General features: G+C 56.6%; 4 protein-coding genes across 4 annotated transcripts in view; 3 read left to right on the top strand and 1 right to left on the bottom strand.

Moving 5' to 3' along the window:
- The window catches only part of CALCOCO2 (calcium binding and coiled-coil domain 2), a 286,509-nt gene that overhangs the window by 159,754 nt on the left and 102,056 nt on the right, over nt 1–24,699 (bottom strand). The gene's annotated exons all lie outside the window — the stretch shown is intronic.
- HOXB8 (homeobox B8) lies at nt 1,037–7,847 on the top strand. Its single transcript, XM_006749655.3, has 3 exons — nt 1,037–2,547; nt 4,752–5,733; nt 6,691–7,847. The coding sequence occupies exons 2-3, from the start codon at nt 5,310–5,312 to the stop codon at nt 6,996–6,998; spliced, it is 732 nt and encodes a 243-aa protein (XP_006749718.1). The 5' UTR covers nt 1,037–2,547; nt 4,752–5,309; the 3' UTR covers nt 6,999–7,847.
- On the top strand, nt 9,145–12,663 carry HOXB7 (homeobox B7). The gene is made up of 2 exons (XM_081805151.1): nt 9,145–9,660; nt 11,837–12,663. The coding sequence occupies exons 1-2, from the start codon at nt 9,261–9,263 to the stop codon at nt 12,088–12,090; spliced, it is 654 nt and encodes a 217-aa protein (XP_081661277.1). The 5' UTR covers nt 9,145–9,260; the 3' UTR covers nt 12,091–12,663.
- HOXB6 (homeobox B6) lies at nt 16,688–24,177 on the top strand. The gene is made up of 2 exons (XM_081805150.1): nt 16,688–22,199; nt 23,273–24,177. Exons 1-2 carry the CDS (start codon nt 21,785–21,787, stop codon nt 23,530–23,532), a joined length of 675 nt encoding a protein of 224 aa, XP_081661276.1. The 5' UTR covers nt 16,688–21,784; the 3' UTR covers nt 23,533–24,177.

The raw sequence follows: 24,699 nt of genomic DNA, 5'->3' as shown, positions 1-24,699 counted from the left end.
CCCTGGAGCGAGCGGGCGCGGAGGGTGAGCCGAGCAGGCAAGCTTCCGCCGAGAAGAAACGCAAAGGCGCGGCTGGAACCGGACGGAGAGCGGCGGGACAGGGGGCGCGAGGCCTCCCGGGGAAGCCTCCGGCGGCGTCTGCGTCCCGAGCCCGGGGTGGCTTCTTGAAAGACAAACAAAGGCGAAGATGCGGAGGCTGGGAAGCCGGAGATGGGGAAATCTGTTGTCATAAAAGAGAGCAGGAGATTCAGAGAGGGAGACCGCGAGAGTGCGAGACGGAGAGGCCGGGAAAGGAATTCAGTGCCGTGTGCGCAGCAATAAAAGAATATGACCGCTATAAAAGTTTATAGCGTATAAATTTCTGAAGGTTAAGAAACTAAACAGCAGCAAAGCAAACAGTGAGGGGAAACTTTCCGGAGCTGAAAGAGCCGCAGCTGGGCCTGGGCTCTGGGGCTGGCGGGCGAACGGGTGGGCCAGGCTCCGGAGCCCCCACCCTCACCCGTCCCGGGCCGCGGGGCTTGGGGTTTGGGGGGGCGCCCAGGGGGCAAAGAGGGGAGAAGGGGGACTGGGGAGGGAAGAACACTTTGTTGTCACACAAGCTTCAGAGAACGCAATTCGGACTCTTCTCTTTGTTCTTCACACCCCCTCCAGAATCGGGCGTCGTAAACGAGAAGCCCCCTGCGCACACGCGCGCGCGCACACACACACACACACACACACACACGGGTCCGGCGGGGCCAGACGTCTGGGCGCGGGCAGCCTCTTGATCCTTTTACAGCCCCCTCCCACCCTCCCAGGCCTCTTCTTTCCCCCCCCCCCCCGCCCCGCAAAAAAAGCCCAATTGTTTCTCCTCAGAATTTGAAACAATCGTGTTGGGTTTGAAAAGTGCTCGGCTCCCCCCTTTTACGGGCCATAAAGGGCGCACTGCCTGGCGGTCTCCGCCAGAAATTAGGGGCTTGCTGGGGGGCGGGGGTCAGTACGAGAGGAAAAAAGCTTATGGTTTCTTTTTTCCCTCCCTACCCCCCTCGCCTTTTTTTTTTTTTTTTTAGCTTATCTGCACAATTTCATGAGCCATTCCCTGATTTCCGATGTCTTTTCTCTCGCCTGCTCTCGTTTCCCTCCCCCTTTTCTGCTAATAATGAAAGTTTCTCGCGCTTGTCGCCTCGGTGGCTGGCTCTCCGGAGAAACTGGCCGAACCGGTGGCGGCGGCGGCGCCTTTTCTCAGGATGGCCGCTAGATGGCACCCTTGCTCCACGCGAAAATCCCCGGAGCGAAGGCTGCGGACTCTGGCGGCTGCACATCGCACCTTGGTCGGCCCCGAGTCTGTGAACTGAGCGCTACCGAAAGTCATGAATAATTTGCGCGTAATAAAAATATAGGGTTCATTATGGCCGTTCCCCCCGTTTTATAGATTTCAGATATAACGTATTGCGTCCCCCCCAATGGTCAATTTTCTGAGTTTTCCCCAGGAGGAGGTCTCAGTGCTTCTCACCCAGTTTCTGTGGTCGGTGGGGCAACAAATGCATGAAAACGGGGAATAGTAATAATAATAATAATAAAAGAAAAATGGGCAAAATAAAAGAGGAGAATTAGTTCGGAAAAATGAGATTTTCCAGGAGGGGGGCTAGAGGAATATCTGCGGATGCGGGTGAGCAGGTCAGGTGAAAGGGTCGAGCGGGCAGAAGAAGGTCGGATGGAGAGGAAGCTGCCCCGAAACGGGATCAGCAGCAGAGGGAACCGGATGAGCCAGCCCGCGGTGTGTGGGGTACACCTTGGGGGGGGTGGAATGGATCCCCGGCTTTGGTGGGGATTCGGAGGTGCCCAAAGCGGGCGGAGCGGATCAGCACGGACAGAGGCTTCAGAGCCTTTGTACGCGTCCGGGGCTGGGCGCGCGCCGGGTGAGCCAGGCGCGGGGCAGGGGCTCCCCAGGACCGCGAGGCGCGGGGAGGTCTCGTATGTTTTCTCGGTTGTTCTGCGCGCCCCAAGTTGGGCAGCCCAAAAAGTGTGCGTTTGCAGGATGGATGTGGGAGAAGGCACGGCGGCAGGAAGCAGGAGCCCGATTCTCGCCGCGTTCCGTGGTTTCCAGGTGGGAGCTCAGGCTCCGCGCGCCGCGGCCCCGGCAAACCTAGGGGACAAGGGTCCTTTCGCAATTTAGCAGCTGGAGGCCTGGACTCGGGCAATTTTCCTTCTGAGACCCGCGCGCTGTCTGCCCATAACCCTTTTAATTCCAAATCTCCCATATCCTCCCGGCCCAGCCTGATCCGTGTCCCCCATCCGGATAAACCTGCCTGAGAAACACACAGCCCCCTCCTTAAAATTAGCCCCGCCGCGGTCTCTCTTCTCTTTCCCCAGGACCTGGCGCAAAGAGGCAAGTGGAGTTTCTCAACTTGAGTTTCTCTAATAAATCTGCGCTCCGTTGGGTGTTTATAAATTATCTCCTCGCTCTTTCTTGTTTTTTCTTATAATAGAAACATTTTCCTTCCATCAGGAATTTCTGGCACGGTGTAGGGATGATTTAGAACAAGCCATTGAATTTCTCCCTCACCGGTGAGTCCTCAAATCATGACCATAAAATCCCCCGCACTTGATAAAAATGTTCTCTTCGGCAACAACTTAACTCTGCCTTCCAGCTGCCTCACCACCCCCTCAGCCTCGCACTGAAAATCCAAGACCCTGGTTCTCTCCCCGCCTCTTCTCTGTGCCCTTTCAGCCCCTCTCCCATTCTCCCGATTCACTTTTGAAGGACCAAGTGGCTCTACTGGGAACTTCCCCTTGGAAAAAGCTGATGGTTTCATTTTTTACAAAGGTTGGGGTAAATGGGAACCCCCCCCCAAAGCACCCTTCCAAAAGCAAACCACTCTCTGGTGAATAAACAATGGCTTGAATGTATTTGTGAAGCCTCTACCTTTGTTACTAGAAATTTTCCTTCTTTCTCCCTCTCTCTCCTTCCCTTCTTTCTTTCCATTCCTTGGCCAGTGAGCCGATTCAGGAAGCCATTGGTTGGAACCCTGGGACTGCCGCCTTCGAGAACCTGGCCACCACCCTCCGTAGGCCAGACAGGCTGGGGAAGGCAAAGGCAGGAGGGGGTGGTGCCCACGCAGCTCGGCCTTCTAGGCTGTGCCTCAGGCCCCAGGTCCCCAGGTCTGGAGAGAGAGTTGGGTTTAACTACAGGCTCCCCAAGGGGAGAGGAGAGAAAATGGGGACTCTGTGGCCTTGCTGCATCCAAATCCCCTCTACCCCAAGGTCAGTTTAGGTAGTGATGATGGCTCAAAGGTCGCTGAAAGCTACAAGTTCCCCCGCCCCGTACATACACTCTGCAGCCTCTACCTAGAGCAGAGGAGAGGACAGGAACGCAAGCCTCAAACCAAGCACCTGGGCCTCAGTGTCCCGCAGCGGCCTCCGTGGCCCTTCCCTCCCTTTGATGTGCTCATGGGCTCGGTGGTGCCCCCTCACCCTAGGGTGCCGCAGAAGGTGTGGAGGGCTGGGCTGGAAGGTTGGGGAGCCAGCTGAACTTGGTTAGTAGGTCCCAAGGCCTCGGTGCAGGAGTGGGACAGCCCAGCTGGGTGTCATCCTGCCAGTGGTACCAGGCCCCTCTCCCATCTCACAAAGTTGGTCCCCCAAAGCGCTGACTGGAGACCCTCCTCTCCATCCCAGCACTTCTCTCCAGGCCAAGGAGGTTGTGCACAGCTGCGGATTTGGCGGTTGCTGGGCGAACTTTGCTCCCTGCTTCACCACTGCCCATTAAGCAGAAAGTTTCTTTCCCCCCTCCTGGTCCCTCCTCATGCCCTGCGGGACACCTTCTCCAGAGAAAATCCTGCTTGTTTGTTGAATGAGGGAGAGTGGGTGCGTGGCCTGGGTGGAGCAGAGAGGAGGTGGTTTGGGGGCTCGGGGGGGGGGGTAGGTAGGGGCAGGTGCTGGCCCCAGCTGAAGGAGGTGAAATCTCAGAAAAGTCACCGTTTGCGCCGAAAAAACCCATAATCGTTCTCATTTTGGCTTCGTCACCCCCACCGCGCTGCAGTCGGGCGGCGGGGCGTTCGAAGCTGCAGTTTTATAGCTGTAGAGGAAAGAACTCGTAAAATGCTAACAGCTTTTATGCGCTGCGGCATAAACAACAACAGACTCCGGCTTTATTGCGTTTTATAGTTTGTTAAAGAGTTTACAGCCGTTTTTTGGGGGCCGGTTACCCAGCCAATTCCCTCCACACGATAGTTAAACGTTTATCAATAATAAGGAAATTGATCATTAAAGCCTTAAATATGACTACCTCGTTTGTTTGAAAATATGTTTAGGAGAGGAAGCTGTATGATTTGATAACTTGTATTAAAATACCAATTACATTTATAGGACCTTTTAAAACTCGGCGCAATTAAACCGTGTTCTTTTACATTTTTCCGAAGCGACCCTGACATTTAAAAAGACTCCAACTGCCTCGTTAAAATCGCGAAATTAACAGCGTGCCTACGCCTGGCGCGTTGTGTATGTGTGTGTGCGTGTTTTTTTTCTGTGACTCCCCCACATCAGTCTTTGGGGGTGGTCTGCGAAGGTATTTGATTTGTTGTGAGGCAAGAGATATCTCATTAATGTAGGTAGTTAAACAGATTTAATCCGTATTCATTCTCTCTCTCACCCCCTCTCCCTCTCCCCCTCTCTCCCCCTCTCCCCCTCGCTCTCCCTGGGTGTTTTTTTTCTTCCCCTCCTTTTTTTTTTTTTTTTCCGCTCTCTCCTCACTCCCTGGCGCTCTCTCGCTCTAGCTCTCTCTCTCGCTCGCTCTCTCTCGCTCGCACCCTCGCTCTGCGTTCTGTCCGGGAGGAGTACGGAGAAGCCAATAGGATGCGGGGTCTCTAATGGATGCAAATGATCATGAAAAGACAGTGCAAAATATGAAACAACTCATTTGCAGGGAAGTAAATCACCGAAAACTGTTTATGAACTGGCATCCCTTCTTCGAAATGTAAAGCGAGGACCTCTTTAAGTGGCGGTATATTTTTGTTTTGGGGGGTGGGGGGTGGGGGGAGGGCGAGCGAGCCGCGGCTGCCATGCAAGCTTAGACTTTTGGAGGCTTCGCTGTCCTTTTCTATTCCTGGAAATCACAAAAAGTGTGGCGGCTTCGAGATCTTCTTCGCCTCTTCTTTCTTTTCTTTTTCCCCCCCCTCCTCCCTTTCCCTCTCCTTTCCTGGCGAGGGTGACTAGGAGCCGGCGAATCCGCGTTTTTTTTCTCTCTCTCTCCCTCCCTTTCCCCCTCCCCACCCCCTCCCCAACAGCCCCCAACTACAGCCGCCGCCGCCGCCGCCGCCTCAAAATTCAATAAAATGAGCTCTTATTTCGTCAACTCACTGTTCTCCAAATACAAAACCGGGGAGTCCCTGCGCCCCAATTATTATGACTGCGGCTTCGCCCAGGACCTGGGCGGCCGACCCACCGTGGTGTACGGTCCCAGCGGCGGCGGCAGCTTCCAGCACCCGTCGCAAATCCAGGAGTTCTACCACGGGCCGTCGTCGCTGTCCACCGCTCCCTACCAGCAGAACCCGTGCGCCGTGGCGTGCCACGGGGACCCGGGCAACTTCTACGGCTACGACCCGCTGCAGCGGCAGAGCCTGTTTGGTGCGCAGGATCCAGACCTGGTGCAGTACGCCGACTGCAAGCTCGCGGCCGCCAGCGGCCTGGGCGAGGAGGCCGAGGGTTCAGAGCAGAGCCCGTCGCCCACACAGCTCTTCCCCTGGATGCGCCCGCAAGGTGAGCTCGCGTCTGGGCCGGCCGGGGGCGGAAGGGAGACCAGAGGGCCCGAGGCCGGGCAGGGGGCCGGGCAGGCCCGGAGCATTTCCTCCAGCTCCTGGGAGAAGTGCCTGCTCAGGTCCGATCGCCTCCCACTTCTTTCCTCCTTCCTTCCTCCCTTCCTCCCTTCCTTCCTCCCTTCCTTCCTCCTTTCCTTCCTCCCTTCCTCCTTTCCTCCTTTCCTTCCTCCCTTCCTTCCTTCCTCCTTTCCTTCCTTCCCTCCCTCCTTCCTTCTTCCCTCCCTCCCTCCCTCCCTTCCTCCCTCCCTTCCTCCCTCCCTCCCTTCCTTCCTTTCTTTTTTGTTTCCCTTGAAGGGGGGTCGCTAAGCGACATTTCCTGAATCCATAAACCCCTCACCCTGCCTTACTTTTCTTCTTCTCATCCTTTTTTCCCCCTTTTACTGTTTTATGGGGGTAGTGGAGAGAGGGTGGTGGGAGTGGGGGCGCTCAACTTTTGCACTTCTCAATTGCTTTATAGTTTAATTACCCTGAAGAAACTTTTCTTCTGGGGCAGAGGCTCTGGGGGCTTTTCAAGGTGGGTCCATTCGTCCCCATCCCGGCTTTTTTTATTCTTATTGCCCCCCCCTCCTTCACATCCTTCCTTCTAAAGTTTATGGCACTTTTAATAGATTTGAACCACCCCCACCCAACTCGCTGGTGCTGGTTACCAGAGGAGGGGGCTCCCCCCTTCTGGCTCCCTTAGATTCAGTGGTGTCTGATCCCTCTCACCACCACCACCGCCACCCCCCGCGACCGCTGACCGCGGCCTCCCAGCGCCCCCGCCCCTGCACGGGGTAGAAGGTCCCCTGCCCTTATTATACTGGTCTCTTAGGCTGGTTCACGAATCTTCCAACCTTCTCCGTCTCTGCCCCCTCCCCCCTTCCCCCCCCCCCCGTCGCGCCTTTTCCCCCCTTCCCAGCAGCCGCCGGACGCAGGCGAGGCCGACAGACCTACAGCCGCTACCAGACCCTGGAGCTGGAGAAGGAGTTCCTATTTAATCCCTATCTGACTCGCAAGCGGCGGATCGAGGTATCGCATGCGCTGGGACTGACAGAGAGACAGGTCAAAATCTGGTTCCAGAACCGGAGGATGAAGTGGAAAAAAGAGAACAACAAAGACAAGTTTCCCAGCAGCAAATGCGAGCAGGAGGAGCTGGAGAAACAGAAGCTGGAGCGGGCCCCGGAGGCGGCGGACGAGGGCGACGCGCAGAAGGGCGACAAGAAGTAGGCTCCAGCTGGGACTGCCAGGGCCGCGGCGCCCTCCGTCCGTGGGTCCCCCGACCACGCCACGGCCGTCGCCCGCCCCCGCCCGAGAGAGCTCTGGCCCCGCGAGCGGGGCCCGGAGCCCGGCCTCCCGCCGCAGCGTCCCCCGCCGCGCCAGTCCCCGCTAGTGGTAGTATCTCGTAATAGCTTCTGTGTGTGAGCTACCGTGGATCTCCTTCCCTTCTCTTGGGGGCCGGGGAGGGGGGGGAAGAAAAGGATTTTAAGCAAGGACTCCCTCGCCCTGCGAGGGTGAGCGGCTGCGGCCTGGCTGAGCCCCCCACGCCCCCGCCCCGTGTAAAAAGCCTCCTTGTGCAATGGTCTTTTTTCCTTTGAACGTGCTTCTTTGTAATGACCGAGGTACCGATTTCTGCTAAGTTCTCCCAACAACATGAAACTGCCTATTCACGCCGTAATTCTTTCTGTCTCCCTCTCCTTTTCTCTCTTCTCTCTTCTCTCTCTCTTTCTCCGTCCTCATTTCCCCCTCCCAACCCCTCTCTCCCCGCTGCCCTCCCTAGCTCGCTGGCTTTCTCTCTTGCTTCTCTCTTTTCCTCCCAACCCCCCCCCCCTTTGGTTTGGCAATTTCGTCTTAAGTGTTTCTCAAAAGAGGTTACTTTAGTTAGCATGCGCGCTGTGGGCAATTGTTAAAAGTGTTCTTAGGTTTACTGTGAAGAGAATGTATCCTGTATCCGTGAATTGCTTTATTGGGGGGTGGGAGGGCTAATTATATATTTTGTTGTTCCTCTATACTTTGTTCTGTTGTCTGCGCCTGAAAAGGGCGGAAGAGTTACAATAAAGTTTACAAGCGAGAACCCGAGACTGGCCCGGCCCGCGCTCCTCATTTGCCCCCGGCGCCTTGCAGAGCTGGGGAGAGCCGGTCACCGGGCTCCTGCGCCCGCCAGGCCAGGCAGCCCAGAGGAGGGGGCGGGGGCTGGAGGCAGGTGGTGCGAGTCCCTTGGCCCAGAGGCGCAGGGGGTGAGGGAGGCGGCTGCGCCTGATTGGAGGAGAGAGGAACGGGGGAGGGGAGCCCAGAGGAACCCCCTCCCTTCGCGTTCCGAGGCTGCTGGCGCGAGACCCTGGCGCCCAGGCCGCGCTGGAGAGATGCGCCCGGGCTGGTGGCTGTATCCCCCTCCAACTCCCCCTTTGTTTCTGTGGGCCCTCTCCTGTTTGTGCGTGCATGTGTGTGGAGGGGTGGATAAAACTGGAGTGCAGGGCCGCTGAACAAGCTTATATATTTATTTTTCCCGGATTGGGTGGGTGGGTGGGTGGGTGGGGGGGGGGGAGCAGGAGGAGAGGAGAGATGCTCTTCCCCGCCTCTCCCTCTCCACGACTTGGCCACCTTCGCCCAGCTCCGAGGTCGTGGCTCGCCGCCTTCCTTCCTTCGCTGCCCCTGCTTCTCCGGCAGCCACGCTCGACTGAGGCATCCGCCTCCCGGAACCAGGAGAGCAGTATACCCAGGCCGCCCTCCTCCCTTCCTTTCTCTTCCCACCCACCCCACCCCCTTCCTTTTTTATCTTCAAACTTTTTTTTTTTTTTTTTTTTTAAGCCACCAGAAACCGCAGCATCCAACGCCCGTGGGCTGGATCCCGCGCCTGTAGGAGCACGCACGAAGCCTCACTGCATCCCTGCCTGTATGTCTGGGGGCACCGAGAGAGAGCCAGGAGGCCAGGCTCACCTCCGCTCCTCACCTCGGGAGGACCGGACCAAGTTCCCCCAAAGGCCCAGCCAGGCGAAATTGGCCCAGATTAATAAAGACCTGACCTGCCCCCACCCACCCAGTTGCGGGCAATCCCTGCATTTGTTTCTCGTTGGGTAACCGGCTGGGGAGGTGGGGGGGGGGTGACAACACGGATCGCTCGGAGGTTATTTATTTTCCCTTCTACTCAATCCCTTCCTCCCCAAATCTCGCCTGCAAGCTGCCTCCAGCCCAAGGGGGTCGACAGCGGCCCTTGAGCCCCCAGCCCCAATCCACAGGGCTTGGCTTTCCCATTCATTATTGATCATATTTTATAAATCCAACGCCACACAATTTTTTCCACATTACCGGGAGCCGTGGGGAGGCCGCCCGGCCATTGGCGGAGGGGACGTCACGTGGGCGGGGTCACGTGGTCCGGAGAGGAAAAAGGGGGTCCTTTTTGGTGTAAATCTGGACTCTAATTCTGTAATATATCAAGGAATCTCGTAAAACCGACACTAAAACGTCCCTGCCTACAAATCATCCGGCCAAATTATGAGTTCATTGTATTATGCGAATGCTTTATTTTCTAAATATCCAGCCGCAAGTTCGGTTTTCGCTACCGGAACCTTCCCTGAACAAACTTCTTGTGCGTTTGCTTCCAACCCCCAGCGCCCGGGCTATGGAGCGGGTTCGGGCGCTTCCTTCGCCGCCTCGATGCAGGGCTTGTACCCCGGCGGGGGGGGCATGGCGGGCCAGAGTGCAGCCGGCGTCTACGCGGCCGGCTACGGGCTCGAGCCGAGTTCCTTCAACATGCACTGCGCGCCCTTTGAGCAGAACCTCTCCGGGGTGTGTCCCGGCGACTCCGCCAAGGCGGCGGGCGCCAAGGAGCAGAGGGACTCGGACTTGGCGGCCGAGAGTAACTTCCGGATCTACCCCTGGATGCGAAGCTCAGGTAACGCCGCGCACCGAGCCATCCCGAGCCGCAGTGGCCCGGCCACATTCCCCGGAGGGCGCCCCCTTCCCGGCCAAGTGCTCCTTTCCGCGTGCAGAGTGCCCCCGGTAGGAGGTCGGCCCTGGGGACGCGGCAGCCCCTCGGCCGCAACCCGGCGCACCGCCCCCACCCCCACCCCACCCCCACCCCACCCCCATTTTTGCTCGGTGCTCTCAGGCTCCTTCTGCTCCCTCGGCGGATCTTTCTCCGCCGACGCCGTGGCGCTCCGAGCCCCCCGCCCGCCCCCCACCTTTCCTCCCGGCCTTTTAGCTTTAAATATTTATCAGCCGCGCCGGCACGGGCTGGAGACGAGGCCGTTTGTCTTGTGGAGGAAGGCTGGGGTTTGCAGAGAATAGCCATTAGGGTCTCCCCCCTCCCTTCTCCCTTCCCCCGCCGGGGATCTCAGCTCTGGGTGTGTCCCTCAGCCCCAGCTTGGAGGTCTGGGGGAGGGGGCCCGCAGCGCAGAGCAATTCTCCCCTCCCCCTTCCTTCCCAGCCAACCCCGCTCCCCCATTATTCCCTTCTGGACAATTAGAGGTGGGCTCTAGAGGCTTGGCGGGAGGAGGGGGTATGAGAAGAGATGAAGATCCAGCCAGGGACACAGAGCCAGAGAGGCAGGTGGAGAGAGGGGGGTTGAGGCCAAGAGAGATGAGGCTCCTGACCCCCCAGTGAACTTGGGAAGGGGGAAGCAGAACTAGAGAAAGGGTCAGAAGCCTCATAGGAGTATAGCAGGCTTCCTCAGGTGCCCTTCCTAGGGCGCCTAAGTACCCCCTGGAGAACTGGCCAGCAAGTTTGCAGGTATTGTTCCAGAAGGGTGAATGTCCTCTTTGGGGAGGGACTAGGACTGCATGGAGCCAGATCACAAGTTAGAGAGTGCAGGCCACTGAGCCAGCTGCTGCAGGAGCCCCAAGGGACCCAGGCTCTGTGGGGTCTCCTGACTAGCCTGAACCAGACATCTTTCTTCGTGCTGCCCTGAATTCAGGGGCCAACTCCAAGGTTCAGGAGGCCCAAGACTTGTGGTCAGAGGCTCCCCAGTCCAGTCAGAAGAGGCCCAGCTCTTACACCATCAGTATTGGTGGTCACGGTCCCCATTACCTGCTCCATAATTCAACTGCCTTTCCAGTTGGTTTATCAAAGCCCCAATTTTTCTGCTCGTAAACATTTCAGCTTGGCTTTTATCTGACTTGGAATTAGGGCCCCTAGGCTCTCCTCCCATGTCTACTTCCCAGGAGGGCTGGTACCAGCACCTCCCCCAGTACAACCTCCCCCAAGGCTCCTTAGGGTTTCGGCCTAACCTGGAAAGCTCTCCTCTGCCCTTCAGTCCCCACTTCCCAGATACTTCATGTTCCACCCCAAGCCAGGCTGCTGTCTCCCCTGTGCCTTCCTGGAGGCCCAAAGATTGATTTGGAAAACTGGGTTGTCTGGGCAGGTGGGCAGGCAGGACAGCCTGGCCCTGTCTGAACCTGAGCCACTCACTGGAAAAAGTCATCAGGGGGCCCCTGCTGTCAGGCCAACTCCAGGCTCCCAGGAAATCTGCAAATTCTCACCTCCTCCTCATTCCACAACAGGCTCTGCGTGTGTGTGTGTGTGTGTGTGTGTGTGTGTGTGTGAGAGAGAGAGAGAGAGAGAGAGAGAGAGAGAGAGAGAGACTGGGTCTGTGAGCTTCCTTTGTTTCCTTTTCTTTTTGGGAAAAGCACTCAAGCCAGGCCTAGAGCCCCACTCCACTTGCATGGTTTCCATTGCCTCTTACCCTAAAGACCATCAGAGTCGTATCCAAAAGGGGGAGTCTTAGGGTGCCTGGTCTCAGGGGTGATGGGAAGATTAACCTTCCTTCTATACCACATACACCCCTCCGGTGCAGGGCCTTCAAAAGCCAGCTGGTTAAATCTTGGGTTCAGAAGCCCTAGGCTGGAAGACTTTCTGGGTGGCAAATGGGGACGTTTGCCTCAGGAGGCCTCTAGGAACGTTGAGGGAAGAGGGAAGGCACACGCTGGGGTATGGAAAGTAAGAATTTGGTTTAGAGGGGAAATGGGCTCTGCCACCCACTGACCCCGAACCTAAGGGTCTGAGAGGGAGATGGGCACTCTCGTGGCTTTTCCCACGCGCACTCATTATTCTCCTTTAAATACTGTGCGCAGGGGCTGACCGAAAGCGAGGCCGCCAGACCTACACCCGCTACCAGACCCTAGAGCTGGAGAAGGAGTTTCACTACAATCGCTACCTGACGCGGCGGCGGCGCATCGAGATCGCGCACGCGCTCTGCCTCACGGAAAGACAGATCAAGATCTGGTTCCAGAACCGGCGCATGAAATGGAAAAAGGAGAACAAGACCGCGGGCCCTGGGGCCACAGGCCAGGACAAGGCCGAGGTGGAGGAGGACGAGGAAGAGTGAGAGCCGGAGAAAGGGCAGAGGAAGAGAGCCAGAAAGGGAGAGAGGGGGAAGCCCAGCTCTGAGAACTGAACCAGGAAACTCAAATTAAATAGGGAGGGGGAAAACTATTTAAGTAGTGGAAAGCAGTTTAAAAATTTTTTTAAGGAGAGACGTGAAATTTTGGTTTCTTAACACTGAAAAAGAATACTACCTACAGAAAAGTCCGGCGGGTTTGTTTTGTACGATATGGGAAGAAAATCACCTACCTGTTCTGTAGCTTTTCTGCCTCCCCTTTTCTATGTCGCTACTGTAAGGTCTTTGTAAAATCTTGCTGTTTTGTAAGCCCCTTTCTTTGATGCTGTCTTTGTGGTCTGTGGGTCTGGACTAACGTGTGTGGTTCCCTGTCCTCCTGAGCCCCCCTCCTTCCCAGTAGCGGACTGAAGGGGCCTTAGGGAGCCCCATGGACCCACCGACTAGCTCAAGTGTCGCCTCTGTGCACCTGGCCTGCTCCTTGCTCCCGCTAGCCCCTGTGAGCCTCTTTACATTGTATGTGTACCTGAAGGATGGAGAAATAAAACACAATTTAAAAACGAACAGATGATCTATTTTCTGTGTTTCCCTAAAGCTGAGGGTGGGGGGTCAGGGTGAGCCATGCATCCCTGAGCCCCTTGGCTCCAACTTCTGCTGCTAGTCATTTCTTTCTGTGCTGGGGTCTGCTCTTTTTCCTGGTGCTCCTGGCTCTGGGGGCTGTCAACAAGTGAACCCCGATAGGACACACGCACCTCCCTTTACATTCTTTTACACACACTGACATACCCAAATGCACAAATCACACATATTTACAGGCTGACGTCACACATAAGTAAATCTATACATTGTCACCTACAGTCACAACTAAACACCCCATATTCATATGTCCATAAATAAACATACGGGCATTCACACATCCCAACTCTACCCTGGAACACTGCGTTCACACACACTCACAAGTAAACACACATTCACACTTACTCACAGCGACATTGATACATACCAATGCGCATTCACACGTTGGCTTATAAACACAGATTCACATTTGCCCCCAAGTAAACACATCCATGAGCCCACACGCTCAGTCACACCCGTTCACAAAACAAAACCCTCACCCTTCCGCAAACTCTGCCTCATCCAGGCCTTCAAACCAGGCTGCGGCTTGGTGGCCGAGCTGGGGCACAAATACAGAGCTGAAATCCGAAGTGTTAGGCCCCACGCGACGGAAGAGGGGAAGGAAAGGGAAGGTGACCACCCAAATCCACTCCCGCTTCTTGGGCGGCGTTGGGCAGAAGCCAGGCCGCTGAGCAGACGCTCCCCGCCAGCCCAAAGAGGCCTCCAGCACCAGGGCGCTCCCGGGCTTCCGCCCCCTCGGCAAGCATTTTCCGCAAGACCTATTCGGTTATTTTATTTCAACTTATTTTACTTCCATTTATCTCATTCTAAATTAACACAGCGATCCAAATAGAATTTTTAAATGGGTGGAGGGAGGAGTGGATGACCCCTGAGAACGGGAGCCTGAGCGGTGCAAGTTTACCCGGGTAGTGTGGCCGCATCCCAGCCGCTGTGAGCCCAGCCGCGGGCCGCGGGAGCTCCGCGGGCTTCCTCCGCGCGTTGCTGCCCGCGGTCCGCGCTGCCGGCGACCTGGAATCATCTCCGGAATACAGAGACAGAGAGAAAAAAGAGAAAACAATTTTGGGGGGATGGTATTTCGTTTCCTGCATTTAGGCGCTGGTAGCTCAATTCAAAATACAGGAGTATTTCAGGGAAACTGGGAAACACGGGGTGAATTTTGTTTGATGGTGGTGGTGGTGGTGGGTTTTGTTTTTTTTTTTTTCCCCCTCCAAAACACCCCTTGATTGAGGAACATAAACCTGGAGGACGGCCCCTACGCATCTAGACCTGTGGAGCTGATTTTTAGAATTTATTCGATTATAAACCTTGGATTATTTAAATGCAAAGAACAGGTTTGGGGACAGAAAGGGGGAAGCAGGTTGGAATGGAAGCGCGTTTTAGGAGAATCTCTTTAATTTGAATTTGTAAGTAGAAGTCCCCTGAACCTGCAGTTTCTCCCATTAATGATCGCAGAACCCCCAGGAGAGCACGTGGAGCTGTCACTGGGAACCTGGGCATGTGGGCATTTGGGTGGGAGAGGCAGGGATCTGGCCTCACCCTCTTCCAATTTCTGGGGTGCAGAGGCGAGAATCTGGTAGCTAGATTGTCCACCTTGGCCTCTCTCAGGGCCGCCTTTCTTCCCCAGGCAAAAACGAGGCCCTAGGGGATGTAGGGCCCCCACACCCGCAATGCTACAAGCCTCACAGGTGGGGGTCCTGCCATCTAGAGGGCTGGAAACAAGGGGGGCATTCAGGGGGGCACTGAAGCCTTCATTTTGCCCTGATGCAAGTGGCAATTTTGGATACCCGCTCTTACTCCCGACTCACCCCAAAACTACCTTAGAATGGCCCCTGTGTGGAGGATTTGGGGTGAATTCTTACTAGAAGAGGGGGCCAGAGTTCCTGCGAGAATAGGGAGGTTCTGGAAAGAATCCCCTTCCCAGATGGACCCTTGTGGCTCCTCCGCCTGATTCCCTGCACCCCAAATCTCACCCCTTCTCAGATTGGGGTTTCCCCAAATAGCGAGAAGGAGAAGAAAAGAAGATGGCGACCGAGAAAAGGGTTGCTGGTGGAGCAGCCATGAAGAAATGCAATAAATTCCTTGTTGTTTTATGAAAATTTACAACTTTGTGATAGAAGTTTATGAGTGGTTGAATCCAGCGATTGGCCGGCGCCGGTCATGTGGCCGGGCGATCGTGAACATGAACTTTTTATCATTTCCCTGGTGGTTATAATGCAGCATTCTTTTGGACACCACACCTAGGTCGGAGCACTGTCGTCCTTCAGGGCTCCAGCCTCTTGATATTTTTATACTTCAGTATCAGCTCGATAAAGCAAAAGAGAGAGAGGAAGAGAGAGGGAGAGGGAGAGGAAAGGAGAGAGAGAGAGAGAAGGAGGGGTGGGAATTACACAAAAGAGAGAACCAAAAATAATTTTAATTTCTAAGTTGATTTGCTTGCTGATCTGGGATTTTAGTCATCATGGAGGGTAAATGGATAATCTGCCCAGGACTGCAGCCTGATACCATTTTTCAAAGCCAGAACTTACTCCATTTTCTATGCAAATATCAGAAAAGCGAAACACCCTCTCTCCCAAGTCAGAGAAGGGGAAGCGACGGCTCTCAGGTTGGGACAATATTATCTGGAAGATGAAGGCGAAACAGAACGCTTTCCCCCCCTTCCTCCTCACCTCTTTCAATCCGAGGAAAGAAATCCCAAGGTCTACAAAGGTAAGGGAGATTCTACAATTCTCTTCTTATTCTTTTGCACCGATTTTGTAGGGGGTGGGGCTTAGGTTTGTCTCCCTCTCCCCCCACCCCAAGACGGGGCTGAACCCCACCTCTGGGCACTGCAGGGAGAGGCTTCTCAGGAAATTCGGTGGCGGAGAGAAAGAGAGAGAGAGAGAGAGAGAGGTGGCTGCTTCCTGGAGGGGGAGCCAGGGCAAGGAAGATAGCAGGAGGAACCGAAAGGGCCACGGAGGCGAGCTCTAAGTCGCCTTTTTAAGCTGGGAGAAGAGGCTCAAGCCAGGGGCCTGCGAAAGAGAGGACAGGGGTGTCTGGGCTGCGGGGCGCCCCAGAAGCCGGTTGCTACGGCCCCGGTGGGTGTGCGCCCCCTCCCCCCCCATCCCTCCCTGTTCCGGCCTCCCCCAGTTGCCCCGGCGCACTTCTCTTGCCCTGTGTGGGTGTCGGCGGTTTCCCGGAGGCACTGGCACAAGGGGCGGTGGCGCTGAGGGACGTCCTGGTCTCTGGAGGGCCTGGAATCTCCGCAGAGGCCCGCGAGGGCGAGGAGGCAGCGGCTAGAGGGACAGAGAAAGAACAATTCACAGAGAAATGCTCATTATCTCCCTTCGGGAGACGTCTCTGAACTAAAGGGCACCCAACTCGAGGGAGACCCCCCTCCCCCCAGGAAGCCAGCCCGAGAATGCCCAGGTCTCTCGCCACTCCCGCAGGAGGGAGCCTCGCCCTGCAGGGAGACAATTTTGTGGTTTTTTAATGCGGTAGGTTACAGCGTGTTGGTTTCCGTGCAATATTGATTCTATTACTTGTGTTTTATTGGTATGGGCGTGTGGATTTCGGTGGAGAAAATTGCCATGTGTGTGTGTCTGAAGTGGGAACATTTCAAACTTTCCTGGATTCAAACGTGTTGATTGTGGAGAAGCTGCTGAGCATGTTGTTGTGTTTTAAGCTTGTAAACAAAAACAAAAACAAAAACAAAAGAAAGAGAGAGAGGGACAAAGGGAGGGAAGAAGAAAATAAAAAGAGAACCCAATTAGGGAACCTGATGGTGTCCGGACTGGAGAGCTGCCTGGCGCTGAGCTCAGACAGCTAGTCCTGTCCCTCCGGCGCCTGATTTCATTCTCCAGCCAGGCCTCCTGGGGGTGAGGAGGGGGGAGAAGAAGCACTGGGCGGGAGACTGAAATTCCTAAAGTAGCTGGTGGGGTGGAAGAAGGGGGAAGCTGGTCAGAACCTAAAAACCAAGTGAGAGGCCTTCTGGGGGAAGCTGCCAGCAGAGAGATAAGCAGCTTTGGGCGTGGAGGGCAGGAGAGACTGCGATTTAGTTTGGTTTGCACAAATAGGTGATTGCTTTTCTCTTTTTGAAGACCAGATGCAGAGCGTTCAGCCTCGGGCCTGTGGTGGCCCAGGAATTGCTGGCGATGGGGGTGGGTGAGGGGATATTGGCCCTCTCGAGCCTGGGCTGGGAAGAGAGGGATGCAGGCCACTTGTGGCGCTGGAAGGCGGCCCCTGGAGGCGCAGGTAGATGCCCAGGAAGCAGGCCCTGATTGGGTGCCTGCAGGGACCCCTGGGCTGCGCCGCGAGAGAAGTTCTCGGTCAGCACCCACGGCACTCGGGGCCTATTCTCAAAGGAAAATTTCCCCAAACCCATCCAGACTAAAGGTCTTTTTCTCCTGTAGTCTTGGCGAGGTATAAATCACCCCTTAGACAGTTTGCTCTGACCCAAATTATGCGGTTTGCTGCCATCTACCGTCCGTTCGGAGACATGCGGCTTCGGCGCCGCAAGCCCGGCGACACCGCCTGAACCGTGCCCGACGCCTGGAGCCCCCGCTGCTCAGGTTCGGCGGGTTTCGGGGGACGTCGGCCCAGATTGTCGCTTTCCGCTGGACCATGGTACCCGCCCGTCCGCATGTGGATTAGAGAACAAGTGTGCCCTCCCCTCGCCCGCCCCATCCCAGCTCCAAACCCAGCGGCTGGCTGAGAACACGGCTTTTTCTAGGTCATATTTAAAAAGGACTAATACTGCATCCCGCGGGCAGGGGGCCCTGAACCAAAGGGTTGGGGGATCAGAGTCGCGAGCCCTCACCCTCCTACCCCTCCAAGGCTCGAGAGGGGATCATCCGGGCGGCTTGGGAGATTCGAGGCCAAGGCTGTTCAAGGTTTATTTGGTTTTCTTTTCGGCCAAGGGAGGGGGCCAGCAGGGGAGGCGCCGGCCCCCGCAGTTCCACTCGGCTGTCAAAAGACAAACCCGGGTCTGTGTTCTCCGGGTTGGCTGGTGGGTCTTGCCAGTTGTTTGGCCGGTGAGTCCGTGGTGAAGGAATTGAGCCGAAATTTTCTGGAAACTGTTGGTGTCTGCAAGTGAGTGTGGGTCCCCTCCCCCATTCTCGATCGTTTCAAGCGAAATCGACACAAATACGCTTTGGGAAAAAATTGGGAGTGGGAGTGGGGATCAACCATTAAGGAACCAAACCACTGTGATTTCCGTTCCTGCCGGACCCCTCACACCCGCTTAACCCGATCGCTTTCCCAGAAGGGGGTGGCGAGGGCAGGGGTACGCTCCTCTGCTGCCGCGTTTGAATATTGGCCCCTGTCTCACGGGTTACTGATTAGCTCGGGCTTTCAAGCCGCAGGAGGAAGCCCTGGCTGCTCCTTTCAAGGTGCTGTGGCCCCAGTTCCTGGGCGGAGGCTCCAGGAAATTGCCTGCGGTGCCAGGCAGGCCGAGGTGTTACTAGGGTCTGGCCCAGAGCTGGAGGAGCGGCCGAGGTCGAGGGGGCCCGGCGGTGCTGGGGGGCAAACCCCGCGGCTGCGCTCCCCGGGTCGATGGCGCCTCAAGTGTCTGCACCACAGGAGCCTCCTTTCAGCTTTCCGGCAGCAAGAGTGACTTTCGGCGGCCAGAAGGCCCGGCCCAGTGCGGAGGCCCCCCGGGCAGCCGCTGAAAAGTCTTGGGCCCCTCTTTCTTGGGGGCGGTCCGGAGGACAGGTAGGGAGGGAAGGCGGCCTGTACAGGGGGTTGAAACACTTTGGCTCTTAGGGTGCCGATGGACCTGGTTAGGGAGAAAGGGGAGGGAGCCCAGCGTCACCGCCAATCCCACCCCCCCCCCCCATATCAGAGAAGAGGATGTTCATTTGCATAATGGAAATGAGGTCTTTGTACCGCGTGCCGGACGGGCCAATTCTAAGGCAATATCCCTTGTAAACAGCTCCCAAAGGTTGAGAACTCCCTCTGGGAACATTTATGTCCCCCAAATTCAGAGCATCACACAGTCTAGGGGAAGAATTGGGTTGAGATGTCTTAATTTGCTCCACCCCAGCCGGAGTTGGGAGTGGGTTGGGGCAAGATCCTCACAACCCAATGAGCTGGAGGTGGGGGGAGCTTTGTAGCTGAGAGGAAATGGGAAGCCTGGACAGTGTCTCAATCCCCCCTTACCTCCATACACATCCCGGCAAAAACCCCTCCCTGAGGTTACCGGTACAGGAGAATTTTGCTCACGAGCTGAACACAACTTGGACATTTCCCTGGGAGATGAAAATGCGTGCGCGTCCACGGGAGCTCAGATTCACAGCACAGAAAATTACAATTACAAATTCTGCCTGTGGGGTTTCTCTGCAATCCTTCTGTTGTGTCCTCAATACTTGGTACACATTTATATCCACCTCTCTCTATACACACTTCCTCAGTGAGGCTGGGAGAGACACCCCAGACTGGCAGACAGCTGTGCCTGCTGGGTATTTACATATTCTCCCTTGGAGACAGACAGACGATGGTGGACCGAACCACAGACAAATTCGTAGAGATCTGGCTCCAGAAACCAGGCGGCCTCTGGCCAGGCCCTACCCGTCTGCTCTTTCTCCCAAACAAATGGATCAGACGAATAAACGCTCATAAATACCTCTGGGCTTAGATAAGAGCGATGAGGCGCTATTTCCTTTCATGCCGGACTCCAGGCGCCCAGGCCCTGCCTTTGCGGCTCCATCTCATGACAGGCAACCTGCAGAGGTGAGGTTAATTTGGGGCCGTGACTTTAAGGATAAGGCAGTTATTTTCGTACTTCTATCACAGGGAAGTCTCCCTGCCTTATGGCAACCTACTTGGTCCAGACTCTACAGCAAAGTCCACATCGTCCAGTTCTAGGAAGGGGACATTGTGGCCAGGGAGGAGGCAGAACGGATGTGGCCCAAGGCCCAGCCTCAGTGGCAGGGAGGAGGGAGGTGCATACAGACACTCTCCTGACCTTGCTCCCCCAGACCAAATGTTCCCTATTCCTCTCTAGGAGTGGGCCCAATCACTGCCAGACTGGGGCACGTAGGATTCTTCATCATTAGCAGGCTTGAGTTTTCTTAAACCTTGATAAACCTCCCGCTAGAGTTTGGCTAGGAAGTGGTTGGTGGGACGTGCAGGGATCACCACTCGGCCGTGAGGGTATAGCCTAGAAGTTGTCCTGAATTCAGGGAGCCTTGTAGGCCACTTTGCAGCCAACCACGTTCCTGCCCTTGGTCGCCAACCTCAGCCCTCTACCGCTTTCCCTAGTGTCTTGTGCCATCTGCAGTGGACAAATCTGGCCCACAAAAAGGAGCCCAAAGAACAAGGCAGAGGAGAGTCAGCCTGGCCCCTTTATCATCAGATTTTGTCACGCATCCTGGCTCATTCCAGAACCCAGGTCTGAAGGTTATCACCCTTTACTGCCTGGCCTCCACGTGCCTAGTTAGAATGTTGAAAACACATTGTGGTTCAGTCTTCCAGCCTGGCTTCAGTGCTCATTTTCCTTAGATGAGAGAGAGAGAGAGAGAAATGAATGGAAATGAGCACTCTTTCTCACACCCAAGCTTGTGCAGCAGCAAAGCTGGTGATACAAATATGAGGTGTGGGAGGGACTGGAGAGATGCTGAGAGACAGACAGGAGGGTGGTGAGCATCTGGAGAGGGGATTCGGGCTGATAGTTGTAAGCTGCCTGCTGGGTCCCCAGGAGGATGCAGACACCTCTCCCTCCTTAGAAAACTAAATCCAAACCAAGTCTTGGGAAAGAATTCATTTTAAAAAGAACTGCCAGCTTCTGGAGAGACCTGGTAAAGGAGCAAGGGCCCCTCTCTTTCCGGTTGTCTTTGATTGCCTCAAATATCAGGAGGTTTTGAGGACCCGGAATTGGAGGAAGAACAATTTCTTCCCTGGGCCCAGACGTCCTGAGACATCCTTGATTCCTGAGACTCTGTAGCCCAGGATATTCTAATAATTTGGGGGGTAGAGGGTGGGGATGGAGTGAGGGTTACAGGCAGGATAGGGATCAGACAACCTAGGCTGGGCAACGCCCCTCACTCCTCCTCTCCCTACCGCGCAAGCGAAGAGAAGGTGAGTCCCTTTCCCCAGTGCCCCTTCCTGTGCCAAGGAGCAAGCAGCACTTGCTCAAACCAGACAGGATGTCTTGGGCAGCAGAGGTAGCAGAGCCTTCTAGGAAGCTCCTAGCCTAGCCTAACCTGGCCACAGAGCCAGAGGGGGAAGCTTGGGCTCAGACCCTCCTCCCATTTCCCAGCCTGCTGGGTCCTCTGGGCAGCAGGCTCTGGCCTGCCCTTCAGACCATAAGAGCTGAGAAGCAGCAGGAATAATAAACCCAGGCTTGGAGGAGGCAGGGTAGACCTGAGAAATAGGAAAAACCAGTTTTCAAAACCTGGGGAGGGGAGAGTTTCTTCTTCTTCGCCTCTCCTTCTGAAAATGCTAAATAGTGAACTCTGCTCCTGGTCTACCCACACAAAACCCTAGACACAACCCTTTTTCCTTTAGGTCTCACCTCACCACACGGAGAGGGACATTTACGCACCCTTCCCTTGAGGGAATGGGGCTCAAGCAACGCAGGGGTTAACTTTTCTGAAAACACAATTAACTTTTTCCTATCCTGCGTGGGGAGGGGAGGGCTATATTTATTTAATCACTGGGGGATGGGGTGGTCTCAATCCAAACGCTCCCTCCTCCCTCAAAGGCACAGCCGCCTCTTTCGCAGATCCTGCGTAGGTGGAACAGGACGCGTTGTGTTGTCGGGGAGAGAGAGAGAGAGAGAGAGAAAGGAGAAGGAGAAGAAGGAGGAAAAAAAAAGGTTGATAGGTTTGTGCGCGGGTCCCTCGCGCGGGCTGCGCTCCTCCTGGGTGCTATTTGACAATTCCTGCCTCTGCCATTGGTCAGTGTTGGATCAGATGGTTGTATTTCCTTCTGGCCCTCACTGGCACCTCGCCATCCCCCCTCAGCTAAAACCCAATCTCAGATATACTACTAATAGGCGCGGCGCTCGGACTATAAAACACAACAAATCATAAACCCGGCGGAGCAGCAGCGGCCGAGCGCGCCTCCCCTCCCAATGAGTTCCTATTTCGTGAACTCCACCTTCCCCGTCACTCTGGCCAGCGGGCAGGAGTCCTTCCTGGGCCAGCTGCCGCTCTACTCGTCGGGCTATGCGGACCCGCTGAGGCACTACCCCGCGCCCTACGGGCCCGGGCCCGGCCAGGACAAGGGCTTTGCGGCTTCCTCCTATTACCCGCCTGCTGGCGGCGGCTACGGCCGAGCGGCGCCCTGCGACTACGGGCCGGCGCCGGCCTTCTACCGCGAGAAGGAGTCGGCCTGCGCGCTCTCGGGCGCCGAAGAGCCGCCCCGGTTCCACCCCGAGCCGCGGAAGTCCGACTGTGCGCAGGACAAGAGCGTGTTCGGCGAGGCCGAAGAGCAGAAGTGCTCCACTCCGGTCTACCCGTGGATGCAGCGGATGAATTCGTGCAACAGTGAGTGAGCCCTCCCGCGGCCGCCCCGACCCCCGCGGGCCCCCACCCCCGGGGACAGACGTAGCGCCCCCTCCCTCCCCCGGGATGCCGGGTGGGCATCTCCGTTAGGAGCTCGGGGAAGACTGGGCGCCCGCCCGAGATCTCCAGCTCTGTCCTCTCGCCCTCGGGAGTTACAAAGTTTGCAAAGTCCCAGCTGCACTGGGAGCCAGGGGGAGCGAGTGGGCTCTCCCGGAGCGGCGCGCCAGAGCCCGATGCCGGGGCAGGGGAGGGGGCAGGGGCCGCAGCCACTGGCGTGGCTTCCCCATCCCCCCCCCTGCGCCCCCCCCCCCGCAGCCCGGGTCGGGTCCCCCACCCGAAGACGGTTCCATTAAAAACGGAGTGCGTCACGGGAAGGGGGGCGGCGTGACGCTGGCGAGAGGGAGAGTTGAGTCCGTCCCGGACTGTGTTTCCCTGGGGGTTCGGGGCTGGGGAAAGAGGAGGCACCAGGAAAGGGGTGGTAGTCAGAGGAAGGAGGGAGGGAGGGAGAATAAGGGGAAGAAAGGGAGAGGCAGCTGGCCGAGGGGGAGAGAGGGAGAAGCAGGCGCCTGGGTCTCAGGTTGGATTATTTGTCGGCCTTAAGTCCCAAATTGATGTCCATTAGCGGGACACGAAAGTGAGGAGCAGTTAATGCCGACTATGGATCGATCCACGTCATTACGGATTAAGGGCTGGAATCTATCACAGGGTGGTGGGGGAGTCAGATAGATGGAAAGAAAAGATAAGGCTAGGAAGAGACACACACCTGGCCAGTACTTCCCCAGCCCCTCCCCCTAGGCTCAGGTGGGATTTTAAACTCGCCTCCCATCCCCCACCAAGAGTCTAGACCAGAGGCACAGGCCTGGGAGACCCGGAGGGAATCTGGAGGGGGCGCTGGAGGAGTGAGGAAGTTGCGGGGGGCGGGGGGGGGGAAGCAGGGAACTCGAAGAGTGCAGGGCATCCCGGGACAGGCTAGAGTCCATGTTTGAGGGTCGAGTGGGGGAGGGGGTTCTGGCCCTGGTGACCCCAGGCCTCAGCATCTTCTCTCTGCGTAACAGGTTCCTCCTTTGGGCCCAGTGGCCGGCGCGGCCGCCAGACCTACACCCGCTACCAGACCCTAGAGCTGGAGAAGGAGTTTCACTACAATCGCTACCTGACGCGGCGGCGGCGCATCGAGATCGCGCACGCCCTGTGCCTGACCGAGAGGCAGATCAAGATCTGGTTCCAGAACCGGCGCATGAAGTGGAAAAAGGAGAGCAAACTGCTCAGCGCGTCTCAGCTCAGTGCCGAGGAGGAGGAAGAAAAGCCAGCCGAGTGAAGGCGCCGGAAAGGGAGGGGGGACGCGAAGGGAGCAGCCTGTGGGGAGCCGAGGGCGTCGGAGAGCCCGGAGAAGGCTCTGCGGGCGGGGGGCCCGGGGGACCTGCTCTCTAGCACGCTACAGGCGGGGCCCAGCGCTCTCCTGGACGCCCCCACCCGCAGAGCTCTCCCTGGGTGCTGGGAGGCCTTGCCGCCTGAGCCCACCCAGCACCCGGAGCGCCCCCTCCATCCCTGCGGGACCGCTTCAGCCCCATCAGGCTCCCCTGTGAGAACTGAGGACCGGATTCACTTGATGTTTCCTGGAAGCAGAGCAAAATGCTCTTGTCCGTGTCGCGTCTCATTTCGTCCATGTCCCCCGTGCACGGTTCAATGGTAGATTCGCAGTCCCCTCAGCAGGGGCCTCGAAGACTCCCTGACCCCAGACCTTTCTCCCAGCCCCTCCCTAAAGCCACTGGAAGGAGCACATACTACCTAGAAGTAAGAAGAGGAGCCTCAGAAGAAAACAAAGTTCTATTTTATTAATTTTCTATGTGTCGTGTTTGTAGTCTTGTCTTAGCTCTGGACGTGAAATACTTCGGTAATAATATTAATATTATTAATAATGATGATGATGATGATGATAATAATAATAAAGATGTAAAAACTCGCTGCTCAGTCACCTCTGCTCCTCCCCGGCCACTCCCCCACCCCCAAGGCCACCCCAGCGTCCCAGTGCCGGAAACTGCGCAGCAAAGGCGGGAGCCCTGGTTGCCCTGGCCGGCCCGACGCGACTTGGAAGTTACAGTTGAGATAGAGGCTGGGGCGGTCCCGCCCAGGCTCCGGCGCTGCGCCTCGCCACTGCTGAGCTCCCAACAGCCTCTCCTGGTGCAGACTTGGGGGACAGAGAAGGGCCGTTTCCCTCTTATTCTCTAAGCTTTTCCTCGTTTGTCCGTGGCACGAGGGACACCGCCGAGGCCCCGAGCCCGGAGCCCCTGCAGAGACAGCCAGGCGGGTGTCGCGCCTCAGCAGCGTCTTTCTGTCCTCACGCTCGCGAGGCCCGCAGCCTTTGGCCTGCCCACATGGCCTGATCTCCGCCAGCCTTGGCCCTCGGCTCGGGGCCTGTGGCTCCGGAGACTAAATCGGGGCCACCGGGTGTCTCTCCGCCCGGAGCTGAAGGCTCCGGACGCCC

The sequence above is a fragment of the Leptonychotes weddellii genome, chromosome 15 (assembly GCF_054177405.1).
Source record: "Leptonychotes weddellii isolate Sample4059 chromosome 15, ASM5417740v2, whole genome shotgun sequence".
NCBI classification, from domain to species: Eukaryota; Metazoa; Chordata; class Mammalia; order Carnivora; family Phocidae; genus Leptonychotes; species Leptonychotes weddellii.
The sequence above is the reverse complement of the archived record's forward strand: the minus strand, read 5'-3'. Positions and strand labels throughout refer to the sequence as shown.

Bases quoted from the DNA above. Each gene is read 5' to 3' on its own strand.
- HOXB7 (XM_081805151.1), top strand. From the start codon at position 9,261: ATGAGTTCATTGTATTATGCGAATGCTTTATTTTCTAAATATCCAGCC. The intron at 9,661-11,836 runs GTAACGCCGCGC...TACTGTGCGCAG, and splicing joins CCCCTGGATGCGAAGCTCAG to GGGCTGACCGAAAGCGAGGC.
- HOXB6 (XM_081805150.1), top strand. From the start codon at position 21,785: ATGAGTTCCTATTTCGTGAACTCCACCTTCCCCGTCACTCTGGCCAGC. The intron at 22,200-23,272 runs GTGAGTGAGCCC...TCTGCGTAACAG, and splicing joins GCGGATGAATTCGTGCAACA to GTTCCTCCTTTGGGCCCAGT.
- HOXB8 (XM_006749655.3), top strand. From the start codon at position 5,310: ATGAGCTCTTATTTCGTCAACTCACTGTTCTCCAAATACAAAACCGGG. The intron at 5,734-6,690 runs GTGAGCTCGCGT...CCCCCTTCCCAG, and splicing joins CCCCTGGATGCGCCCGCAAG to CAGCCGCCGGACGCAGGCGA.